This window comes from Tiliqua scincoides, chromosome 6 (genome assembly GCF_035046505.1).
Source record: "Tiliqua scincoides isolate rTilSci1 chromosome 6, rTilSci1.hap2, whole genome shotgun sequence".
Taxonomy (NCBI): Eukaryota; Metazoa; Chordata; class Lepidosauria; order Squamata; family Scincidae; genus Tiliqua; species Tiliqua scincoides.
The window spans coordinates 47,107,822-47,120,828 of NC_089826.1; the positions used below are offsets into that span (position 1 = coordinate 47,107,822).

Below are 13,007 nucleotides of genomic sequence, written 5' to 3' on the forward strand. Positions count from 1 at the left end.
TGGGCTCTTAGTGGCTTGTTGCTTTTCAAAATATTGTGCATCTTCCAATGTAGGGGGGGAATGCTTTCGTGTATGTCATGGCAGTATGCTTTCATTTTCCTTTGGCTGCTGTGTGAATGTCCTACAATGTTTATGGTATTTATTACCCCAGTGATATCTGTGGATCTTTTAATACTCTGAAAAACACTGTATTAGCAGTTCCTTAATAGTAACTGTAGGTGAGGGTGGCGGTTGGGAGGGGGTCTGTTCTGCTGCTGTGTGCTGGGGAGGACACACACATAGGGGAGCCACCACTACCAGAGCTACTGCAGGGAAGAACGCCCTTGCCATCATTTGCTTGGCCACGGCATGAAGAGCCCCAATGCCTTGTCATTTGGCTGGGAGCCCCTGCTGCTGTTGCTTTGGGCAGAAGAAGATGCTTCTTCTGTTGCTCTTGGAAGGAAGACAAGAATGTCTTCTGTTGCTGCTGTTAACTGTAGGGATGAGATATCTTTTTGCATTGAAGAAAGTATGTCCCATCTTTGCATCTTGTAGGATAAGGGTGGGGGGAGGAATGGAGAAAGGGAGAAATGCAGCTGGTGTTGGAGAATTCATTCACTTGCTGTAGGGAGCAAAGGCTGGAAAAACTGCATATGGTGCTGAGATCATAAAATGCAGAGGGTTTTTTTCCCCCCTAGCCAGTGCAGCTAGGAGCAGATGAGCAGTTTTTGCTGTTGAATATAAACACATGCAATGCATTCTTGTGTATATTTACTCAGAAGTTAGTCCCATGGTGTTCCGTTGTCTTACTCCCAGACAGGTTTTCATAAGACTGCAGTCTTAGCCCAGTTGAAAAACATCATTTTTTAATTATTTTATGTTGATATGAAATATTCAAAAAACAAGATGACAGGTAGGTATAGTGTAGTATAGAATATATTCTCAGCTCAAGTCTATGCACATTTACTCAGAAGTAAGTCGCATTGTGCCCAATGGGGCTTAGTCCCAGGAAAGTGTATATATAGGATTGCAGCCTTAGTGATGCTGATAGCAGATGTAGTTTCTGTTTCCCTTTGTAAATGGCAAATAAATGTAAGGCTGATGGTAATTATGGTAAATATTGGTTCTTAATTCATTGTAAACAAAGGGGTATGGTCTCATATAATAACTTAATTGTACACTCCTTACAAAAACCCATTAGTTGAACTAATTGTTGCAAGTAAGAATTTGAAAACTAAGGCCCAAATTCATGTGTCATTTCTTAGTGCACTGTCAAATTAATACATGTCAGAGCCCTTCCAACTTTTATGTAGATGCATAGCATCATCATCATCATCATCATCATCATAATCATAAAATAAACTATTTATACCCTGCCCTAAGGGGTATAAAGGACCCAGGGCGGCTTACAACAGGTTAAAAACAGATTAAAACATAATATTAAAAAACAGATAAAAACATTAACATATTAACAGATATCATAAAAAACAGTAATCAGATAAAAAATCAGGTAAAAGGAGCATAGAGCAGCAGATCATAGGAATCAGGCCTGTAAAAAATACTAAGAGATGTAGAAAAGCAATATAGCAGTATACATAGGTGAATGTGAGCAATATTTTGCAAGGTTCCTCAGAAGCAAATCCCATGGAGTTAAGTGGGACTTTCTCCCTAGCAAGTATGAGTAAGATTAAAGCCCTAGTGTTAGAGAGAAATTTCACAGGTGGATTTTCACATATGAAGCTACTACTGGAAGATGGAAATCTGTTCTGCAACACATTGACCCCAGGAGTATATTAATTTCTAATTAAGCATGATGCATTTGCTGCATGCGCATGCTTGCAAATTTTGCAGGGATCATTAGAACACAGTTGAATAGATTTATAGGCTCAGGCATGTCTGCACCAGGAAATGATCACTGAAGAGAGGTATTTCAGTGTTTACCATTGATGTGATGTTTGCAAATCTGTTTACTTCTGTATGAAGTTTTCCCTATTTCCCATGATTAACCCTGTTAATATTAGTCCTTTTCTTTTCTTATCTATCATAGGTCAACCTTTGTTCTGGGTTTAAAGTCCCCATGATGAAGTTTTTACTGGCAATTCTTGTGTTTGTTTTTTTCTCCGTATGCATTGAAGAAGTTCATTCCAAAGAGAAATCATCAAAGAAAGGAAAGGGGAAAAAGAAGCAGTATCTCTGCCCATCGTATGTTCCTTACATTTCTTTTTTAAAATATCTGTGTTTAATGAAGCACGTGTTGATTGTATTGTTAGTATTTCATGTAAGATGTGGCACATAAGAAAAGTGGGTGTTGCAGATTACCCATAACGTGTTCAGAATGGTGTAGCAGAAGCAGTTCAGTAGTAATTAGCCATTCTAAAGTACTTGTTTAATTGAGGACTAACTTTGAGGATTGACCCTCTTGAGGGCATTTTCTATCTGCTCATGTCATTCCTGGGTCTGGCATTCTTAGACAGTTGTCCACGGCTCACTGCTGATCCATGAGACCTCTTCTGTGTCCATAGTCTTCATGTGGTGGAGCTGGGAAGTCCATGGAAAGCAGTTTGTTGAGTGCTCCCTGATACCTGCAGCAGATTTCAGACTTCTCTCTTCTTCAACAGTCACACCTCCTACTGCACCCACCCTGCCCATATCTCTATCTCCACAAATAGCTATGAGACTGAGTGGCAAATCTGGACTTCCCCTTTTAAATCTTGTCTCTACTACAGAATGACTAGGCAACCTCAGGCAAGCTGCTCCCTCTGAGCCTCCACTCCTCAGCGAATAACCAAAACACAGATTTTTAAAAAATAAGAATTAATTTTTATTAATATTTTCAGAAATCTATCCAATGACATCACTTCTTGCTTTCTGTTTAAAGACATAACTTCCTACTTAATGACATCACTTTTGGCCCTAGGTCTTAGGAGTTTCGACAGGTGGTTGTACCTATAAAGGCAGTCCTGGTGCTAAAACATTTGGGAACCACTGAACTACTTATACTGGTATCATATGACTTATTAACCTAGCATGTAACATTTGGGATACCAAATACTAAATACAGGGGTCCACTGCTTAATAACCTTCTGCTTAATGATCACATGTTTGACAGTGGTCAAACCACAACAAAGAGGCTCTTAATGAGGCAGTCAGGATTCCCATAGCCTGCAGCAGAGTGTCTGTTTATACAACAAAGAGGCCTTAATGCAAAGAAGAGGCAATCTATTTCCAGTAGCTTGTATAGCCAGGCTGTAACTTTCTATGTTTGAAGAAATGATTTGCTAATGTTAAAACACACTTACTTTGATCAAATCATGTCAGAATTTGTTTATATTTTACCAGCACCTGTTGTGTATCAATGTGTTCACTGACGTTCTAGGCCAGGGGTTCTCATACTTTCTGTCTCTGGAGCCCAAGGAGTCTTGGGGAGCCCCACCACAGCATGGACGGAGTGGCATTGCACCAAGTGCAATGCTGAATATCAGCGAAGAGCCACAACTGGAGAGAAATGGGGAACAGGCTATGATATAAGTTTGAGCCAGTACTGGCCCAAGATCTCCTGAAATTTGAGGCTGCATACCAAATGCTACCCCCCCCCCAAATCCAGCAGCATACTAGCAGTTGCCTTTTTCATGCTCCTTCAGCCCTTCCTTGAAAAGAGAGAGAGAAGTGGGTAGAGGAGAAAGCATGGAAGAGAGGTGTGATGGGCCATTCCTCTCCTCTACATGTTGTCTTCTGTTCCCCTTTTCTTTTTCAAGGAGGAGTGGGAAGAGAAACAGCAGCAGAGGAGATGCTGTTTGCCAGTCTGCTGCCTGAAGCGACTGTCTCAGTCAGCCTCATTGATGGGCCAGCCCTGGTTAGCATCCTGAAGTGTCTTGCCCCTGTGACCAATTCACTGATTACAACTTGCTAGCAACTGCTTCAATGTTCAGGCTTTTTCGTTTCTACAGATCCTTCAAGTGTATGCCTTCTTTGGGAGTTCTTCTAAAACTGCAGCTCCATGTTCAAAATGCTCCATACGTAATTTCTAATCCTAATATGAATATATTGCCAGCATAACTGTGTGTGCATGCATGCACACATACTGTGTTATAGTTTTGCTTCTGCCAGCTAAAACACATTTGCTTGGATGAAGTACTGGAAATATAGAGATGTCTTACTTCTCTTTGTTATATTTTCAAAGTAATGTGTCTTTGTCTGCAAGACCTTTACAACTTGAATCCGTTCAGTGGGATTGAAAAGAACACTAATGAATATTCCTACTGTTCAGTGTGAAGGTGTCTGTAATTGAAAACTGAAAAACAGAACAGCTTTTTTTGCGAGATGCAGGACAGATGGATAGATTGCATGGGAAAAAGTTTCATGTGGGATCTGTAGGCGAGAGGAGCTTGTATGGAGTTGGCAGAAAAGAGGGACAATGAGGCTCTGAGCTTGGAACTGTGTGGGGAAGGAGCCAGAGGTAGAAGAACAGGGAGATTGGATGCCCAGAGGACAAGCAGCAGACAGAAGAAGGTGGGCAGCCCATTCCTAACCTGCACCAATGCAGCTGGGTTGAATGGCCTGCACACTATGCAAAGGCTAGCAATTGATTGGATTATGCTGAGAGTAGATAAGACTATAAGAAGAGTCCTGTCTATTGAACCAAAAGTCTTTCTAACCCAACATTCTGTTTCCCACAGTGGTCAACCAGGTGCCACTGGGAAGCCCACAAACCAGAGATAAAGACAGACTCCCTCTCTCCTGTTGTTGCTTCTCTGCAACTAGTATTCAGATGCAGACTGCCTGGAATAACACGTAGGCATCATGATTAGCAGCCATTGATAGACTTGCCCTCCATGAATGTTTCTCATCCCCTTTTTGAACCAAGCCCTCCAGTCTAGTGGCTGTCACCACATCCTACAGCAATAGGCTAGGCAACAGAATCCTGAGGAAATGATTGTTGAAGGATGTTTAAGAGGTAGAAGAGAGAAGAACCAGGAGGAACATGGTAGAGGAGAGGAAGGGTCAAGGAGAAAGTGGGAGATGTAAACTGATGCCAGGAAGGAGCTTTAGAAGTGGAGCAACTGTGTCTGAGAAGTCAAGAGGGTAGTTAAGCCAAAGCAAAGGAGTTTGACTGCAGCTCCTTAGTCTCCTGGTTTGTATATTAACTGATTCTGATCTTTGCCAATTCTTTGGTTCTGAAAAGCACTTGTGTAAATGGTAACTTACCATTGTGTGTGTGTAAAACACTTAGCAAGCCAGCCCTGGTTGGGCACAATTTGTGATAAGTTGCCACATGGCAAATGGCAATCTTGGTACTGTGTGAACATATGAAACTGCCTTATGTTACCAGCAGTGCTTTTAAAGCATGTGTAACATGTGCACATGAAAGTGAGGAAACAATTGTATGCAGGGACCCTGTGTGATGGCCAATAGCATGTCTATGTGATTCAGCAGTGACTAGGATGAATGAAACCTAATTGAGGTGCTCAATTTACTGCAACTTACTTAGAGTGCTCAGAAGGAGCGTGATCTCGGATTCTCTGAATCGGGAATGTCACACTCATTTCACACCAAGGGCCGCTGAGGACCGGAAGTGGCATGATTAAGCAGAAAGTGACATCACTAAGTAGATGATGGCCACATACAAGCACTTTGTGCTCATGTAGAAACTCATTAACTGCAAATGACAGAAGAGAAAATGGCAAATCTTGCTCATATTTTCAAGGTATGAGAGAGCCCAATTATCATGCTGGGAGAGCTCATATATAATGGGGGGGTTGGATAAATTGCTTCTGAAGGGCGCATTTGGCATGCGGACCTTATGTTGGACACCCCTGCTCTAAATTAGCACCCATGTACTATACAGGGGAGAGATAATGCTAATATTCACATGAAATGGAGGCCTGAAGGCAGGGCCTAGGAGAGGGAGGTAAAGGGGGTAATTTGTACCCGGGCCCAGGGTCAAAAGGGGGACCCAGGACCCAAAGGAGAGGGCCCAGAAATTTCCTGGGATCCAACATTTTCCTGTCTAAAATTGCTGCTGGAAATGGTTCTCTCTAGCTGGAACTGAGGGCACCAGGCAAGGGATGAATCTAGGAACCGGCTGTTCACCCACAACAGGAGGTGGGACTGGTCTGGTTACATGAATGCCATGGAAAATTATTGCTTGACGAACAGTTTTCTGCATAGAAGGATAAAATCATTTGTGTGAAAACATCTTTTTATTTGTTCCGAACACCTCTGGGACATTATCTGTATCTCAAAAGCTTTCTTCCCACCTTTGAAAGAATAGGCTGCCCAATGCAAAGCATTGTCTCAGATTCCTGAGTTCAGTTATAAAGAGGAAGAGCTGTTGTTTTACGTCACCTTAAAATGCATAGCAGGCAAATTATTGTGCAAATTACATTGCATTGGCGCAAACATTTTTATTGGCCTCTAAAACAATTCAGCATGTCTACTGCAAGATATTTATGTTCGGTGCAAGTTCATAACACATTGTCTCTTGTTTAAGAATGGACTCTTAACAGCGAACAAGTTGGTAGCACAATGTGCCTTTGCATGAGCACTTAATGGAGTGTTGTTGGGCAGTTCGGCTTCCTGGTGTAGTGTAGGTAAAATTCAGTATTTTGTCAAAGGAATCTGCACTGATCCCTGAGGAAAGGCTGTCAGCCAGATACCATTTTCCAGTGCTAAGTTGACTAGTAGCAATACGAAACTGACAGATGGGGCTGCAGAGATAAGAATCGGCAGGGAAAGAAGTTAATTATTATGTCATAGGCAAATATTTACTAGAAGTGCTTTTCCATTGTCCAAATAAAAAAATTCTTGTGACCATTACTCATGCGTCTGTTTAGCCCTAGTTATGTCATTATTGACTGGTGTGAGGGGCTCTTCTCTAGTCTGTTTGGATCTCAGCTAGCTTGTTTCAACAGTTGTGCTCTGTAATACTGACCACAAGAGATTCAGAACATTGATATTGAACAGGTCATCTGTCTTGGAATTCTGATTTCAAAATTATGGTCTGTAGTATTATGTGTCTTAAATATAAGCCTACGTCTTTTTTTTGTCCTGGATTTTCAATTGCCTTCTCTAATGCCAGACTTTTTGGAGCAAGTCTGAGGCTGGGTGACCAGGTGTCCTCTTTTTCCAGGGCATGTCCTCTTTTTTAGCCACATGTCCTGGGAAAGAACTTAAATGCCTTCCTTTTCCCTGTGAGTGGGCCCCTGCAGGCAGAGCAGAGCCTTTGCGTAATAAATTATATGTAATATAGTTTTAAATTTAATAATAGGTAATTTAGGCCCAAATCCTATCGAACTTTCCAGCACTGACATAGCTGTACCAATGGGGCATGTGCTGAATCCTGTATTTGGGTGACAGTCATGGAGGTCTCCTCAAGGTAAGGGAATGTTTGTTCACCTACCTTGAAGCTGCATTGCCCTTACCTCAATACTGGAAAGTTGATTAGGATACTGGAAACACCCATAGTGTTTAAATTAATCACATGAAATCAATACGTGAGTGTTTTCAGCTTTTATTTTGTCATGTCCTACATTTTTCTTGGATGGCCCACATTTTGGGGTGCCTTGGCCTCTTTTGCAGTTATGACATCTAGTCACCATGGTCTGAGGAAGCACTTTTAAGCATTTTGAATAAGCAATAGTGCTATGTTTCCAATGATGTGAATATTGTTACTGCTGAGACACGTCTGTTATGGGCAGCCCAATCCTATGCATGCTTGCTCTGAAGTGTTGCTAAGTTCACTGGGACTTGACCTTCCAAAACCTGATTGCAGCCCTATTTGTTTTCTCTGCATGCTTCATAGTGCCCTTCTGGGTATCTGCTAATCCCACTATTTGCATAGTATACATTCTGCACTGCTGACTATTTTAAAAATATATGAATGAATAATTCTTTTAAGTACCCTGTGCTCAAAGCCCAGGACAGCAAAATCATAATTGAACTGTTGCATCATTGTCTTCTAGCAGTCTTTATCTGACGCTAGAGAGAATCAGATTCCACCCATTCTGTTCCTTTATTGTTCCCTGGGTTTGTTCTACCCTGCAGTCCCCCTGAACTCTGGTCTAACTAGGAGAATTTCCAATTGGCACATGCAGAGTTTGCTGCAACATCCTTTAGTTCATGTGCATCTCTTTTCACCCACTCCATTACCAGTGTGTACATGCACATCAATAATCCACTGCAGAAAAAACACACAAAAAATTTGATGTTTTCCTATATTTGATTGCATCAAGATTCTTTTTTGTAGTGTCTTTCAAAAGCATATTTGCACTCCTTTGTTGTTTTACCAGAGCTTATGTGCACTCCTGTGCAATGTAAAGCACCACATGGAAATCATCTTGTTACAACTGTACATATAGTCCTGTCTAAATAGCTCTTTTGTGGTGTTTCATCAGTGCACACAACTGCATATGTGCATTAGTAAAACACCACACAAAAAGATTATTAATGTAGTTATATGAAATATCACACGTAAATTGCTTTTGTGCAGAGCTTTGTGCATGTGCAGATTGGTAATGTGGAGAAGGGGAAAAATCCAAAATACAAAGCTGTTGTGTGCAAAATTTAGAAATAAAAATTAAGGACAATGGGGAATTCCTGATGTTTCAATTGCACTTCAGAAACAAAGCAAGATGATTCAGAGCTCCGAATCCAAAGAGAAATTCTGCATTGGATAATTTTGGAAGTATGTAGTGCTATAGTTCTTGCCTTGGTTGGATTGTTTCCTATGTTTGGTTCCTCATGACTCAGGTAGTTATTCATTACTAAATCCAATTGATTTCATAGTATTTACTCATGAGAACAATGGGCTTGGTCATAATTAAACATAGGGTACAACCCATTCTTATAGGCTTCTTTGTCTCACAGGTCACACAATTTATTTGCAAGAGAATTTTCACTTAGCTAGGTAATAAAGAACAATTGTGCTACTCCAGGGGGTGTCAAACCCGTTTCATGCAGCAGGCTGAATAGCATTCATGATGCCTTCTGAGAACCGGAGGTGACATCATTAAACCGGAAGTGATGTCATTAGGCAGGTCATGAGCAGAAATAAGCACTTGGGAACTCAGCTGCAAATAACAGAAATACATAGAAAATACATAAATAATGATAATATTTTTATGATATGGGATGAATAAATAAATAAATAAATAAATAAAGTTAAGGGGGGGGTGACTCCAGACCAGATGACACCAACCCTAGTGATGCCACTGGTGGGAAGGTTGGGCGGTGTTGTGAACGGGCTTAGATGACTTTTAAAGTGGATTCTAAGCATTTGTGGTGGACTATTGTCTAATATTACTTAATTTTTTTTCTGGCCATTATTATTATTATTTGTTTCATGCCATGACTATTGCTGTCTCTCAGTCTCACCTACCTCACAGGTTTGTTGTGAGGACGAAAAGCGGGGAGGAACCATGCACACCACCCTGAGCTCCGTGGAATAAAAATGTGAAAATATTAAATAAATTTGTTGTATGGGGGGAGACAAAAATTTATGGACCCTGGGCATCAAATGATGCCACTGGTATAGAAAATGTAAAATGACATGGAATAATTTTCATGTTATAGCAGAATCCTAACAGAAAATAGTGTAGCAAAAAACTGGAAGGGGATCAGTTTAGTTCAGGGGTGTCCAAACTTTTTGGCAGGAGGGCCACATCATCTCTCTGACACTGTGTCGGGCGCTGGGGGAATAAAAAGTCAATTTACATTTCAAATTTGAATAAATTTACATAAACAAATGTATTAGAGATGGAACTTATGTGAATGAATGAAAGTCTTGCACTAGCTCAAGGCCTATAAAAGACCTTGCACAAAGCAAGACCGGCCTTTCCTTTGCTGCCACTGCTGCATTATAGATATGAAACAGCAAGCAGTGGAGGGAGCCCTCATCCCACAGCTCACGCAAGAGGTTAGAGGTTGAACAGTTGCCCTCACATTTCGTTGGGCCAGCATGGGCTCCAGCAAGTCTCTGGAGGGCCAGAGGCTCATTGGAGACTGAGGGCTCCCCTGGATTGTGGCCCCTGGGCCAGGGTTTGGGTACCCCTGGTATCCTGGTACCCCTTATCTCAGTTAGTCCAACGCTGAGATAGTCCCCAACATCAGAAAACCTATGCTAATTCATGTGACACCTTCACATTTCAGTTTTAAACATGTTTGTCACAGCTTGACTCTAGGAAGTTTTGGGAATTGTAGACCAGTAAGGAAGCCCAAGAAACCTGTTGTAATCTCAGCAATCCCTCTGAGAACTACAATTCCCAGGTTTCCTTCAGAGAAGCCATTGCAGTTAAAACCAAGATGTCAATTTAGAGCTAGAGGTAGATATAATCTTCCAATAAATGAATATTTTTAAAAAATTATATGATAAATAATAATAACAACTTTATTTTTACCCCGCCTTTCTCCCTGAAGGGACTCAAGGCGGCTTACAAGTTAAAACAGAATAAAAACATAATTTAAAAACAGATAAAAGCATTAACACATATTGATAAACAAAATTTTGAGACATTAAAAACAATAAGAAAATTGTAAAATACTTGAACAGTTTCTTCTGTATGATCCAATTTTGGACAAACCCCTAATAGCCATTGTCTCCTACTATTAGATTTCTGTCCCTTCCTGTTTGAAATAATTCTTTTTCTTCATTGTGATGTCTGTGGAATAGAAATAAATCATTATGATGGATAATATTGTATAACATTTCAAATGTGACTGCAGTGCTGTTCAAATGCTTTTTTCGAAGGCTCTCTTTCTATACTAGTTTTGCAGCTACCTGAGACCAGTGGAAGCCTTAGGTATGGAAACCTTTAAGCCTTCTCCATAAAGCTTAAATCTTTGCAACTACAGAAGTCCATGCTTGAGCCTGAAGGGACAAAACAATTCTTAATCACATGAGTGTGGTGCATACTGTGATGGCGAGAAGATTTTTAGAATAGTATATGAATTTGGTGTGGTGTTGGGACAACACATGATAAACATTTTTAAAAACCCATATTGACATCACAGTCACAACTGCATTAGCAGTGAGCAAAACTCTATTCAATATAATATTCCAAAAACGGAGCTAGGTTAACTGCTCTGATGCAGTGATCCCTTGCCAGCAAATGGAGTGAGCGGCCATGACAAGCCCATAGAGGTGGTGGTGGATCTGCCCCAATTCAGGCAGAAGTTCTACTTGGACCACTCCTGTTCTGGACACTCTGTGTTTGTGCAGGATCTTCAATTTTTGGGGGGTTACGTGTGTAGAATTTCATGTTAGCGTCAGATTTTGAAGAAAAGGCACAATTCTTTTGTTTATATCAGTTGTAAAAATTGTGAATGCTCATTGTTTAAAGTTAAGAGCTTGAACAAGATATATAAGGTCTATTAGAAATAGCCAGTGCTTTTGTTTTTGGCAGACAACAATCAGCAGAAGACCTTGCAAGGGTACCTGCCAATTCTACCAGCAACATCTTGAATAGACTTCTGCTTACTTACGATCCCAGGATAAGACCCAATTTCAAAGGTTGGTTGATGTGCAACAAGAGCAGCCTAGTTTCTCTGACATTATTAAAAAGTGTTAAAACAGTGTTTCTCAAACTGTGGGTCGGGACCCACTAGGTGGGCTGCAAGTCAATTTCAGGTGGGTCCCCATTTATTTCAATATTTTATTTTTAATATATTAGACTTGATGCTACCATGGTATGTGATTGCATTTGGGAAAATGTTCTGTACTTTTAACAGACTTCGGGCGCAATCCTAACCCCTTATGTCAGTGCTTTCCAGTGCCAATGGGACATATGCTGCATCCTGCAGTTGGGTGTCACTCACGGAGGCCTCCTCAAAGTAAGGGAATGTTTGTTCCCTTACCTTAGAGCTGCTTTGTCCTTATGTCAGTGCTGGAAAGCACTGACATAAGGGGTTAGGATTGCGCCCTTCTATGTATAAGCTTTTTAACAAAGGTAGTCAATGGGGCTTACCCCTGGGTAAATGTGGGTAGGCGGGGCTGGAACCCAGCTGTTTTGCCAGATCCCAACCCCATTCCCTGAGCAGCACCTCCGGAGGTGTCGCAAGTCTGAGGAGACTCATTGGGGCTGTGGTGGCTTACTTGTGGTCAAGGGGAGGAGTGCAGAAAGCAGTGTTATGTGTTTTTATTCAAAATTTACATTATACAAGCAGCCCACAATACCCGCAGTTTTAGTCATCTGCAGATTCTGAACCTGCGGGTGGGTCTAACCTGTACCCTCTGGAGGCGATGGGAACTGTACTCCCGTTGCCTCTGGATGACGTTCTTAGGGCCAGGGATACCTCTGAGGGCCACGGATGACTTTTTGATCATACTAGATCAGGTTCTGATAGGAGGAGTTGGAGGAGGGTCGCACAGTAGCAGCTGGGAGGCTTATGTTAAGAGTATGACCCAATCATTTGAGTTCTACTCAGAAGTAGTCCCAATGTCTGTCATTCAATGAGGTAGCTTCCTTCCTCCCATGTAACACTGGCTGGAGCCATGAGGCCAGAGTTATGAGGAACCTCTTCTTGGTTTCCCCGCCTCCTTTTCCCCCCTCCAGCCAATCTTAAGGCATTAACCCCCTTGGGCTCCTCCTTCTGCCCTCCCTGGTCCAGACGAAAAGAAAAAGGTCACCCATCCTTTGTCCAATGATATTCTGTTCCTTCAGAGATGGACAAGAGAGCCCTCTCCTGCCCCCCATCCCCACCTCCTGCTTGATACAAAACTTTAATCCTTCCCTGCCTTCTGGCTGGAACTTTCCTGCTGCTGCTTGCCTGGTCTGAACTGTGGCTCCACACAGTGTTTCACATGCCCAAAAAAGTTAACAAGCACACCCAGATACAAGACAGACTTGAATCTGCACACATGGGAACTCATTTCTGAGTCAGTAATCTCAGACTTGAGTCAGTGCCAAGTCATCGACACAGTCATCGACACATTGACTCGAGTGTACACAAGTCAGCAAAAATCATGTGTTTTTGTGACTTGGACTTGAGTTCCCATCCCTGCTATATCACCAGAGATAATTTCCACTGCTTTC

General features: G+C 41.6%; 1 protein-coding gene across 1 annotated transcript in view; it reads left to right on the top strand.

Annotated features, from left to right (window-relative positions):
* The first annotated feature begins 2,059 nt into the window (after nt 1-2,059).
* Nucleotides 2,060-13,007, top strand: part of GLRB (glycine receptor beta) — a 50,021-nt gene continuing 39,073 nt past the window's right edge. The window contains exons 1-2 of the mRNA XM_066632374.1: nt 2,060-2,181; nt 11,379-11,485. Coding sequence (XP_066488471.1) covers nt 2,060-2,181; nt 11,379-11,485 — 229 coding nt within the window. The remainder of the gene's footprint in view (nt 2,182-11,378; nt 11,486-13,007) is intronic.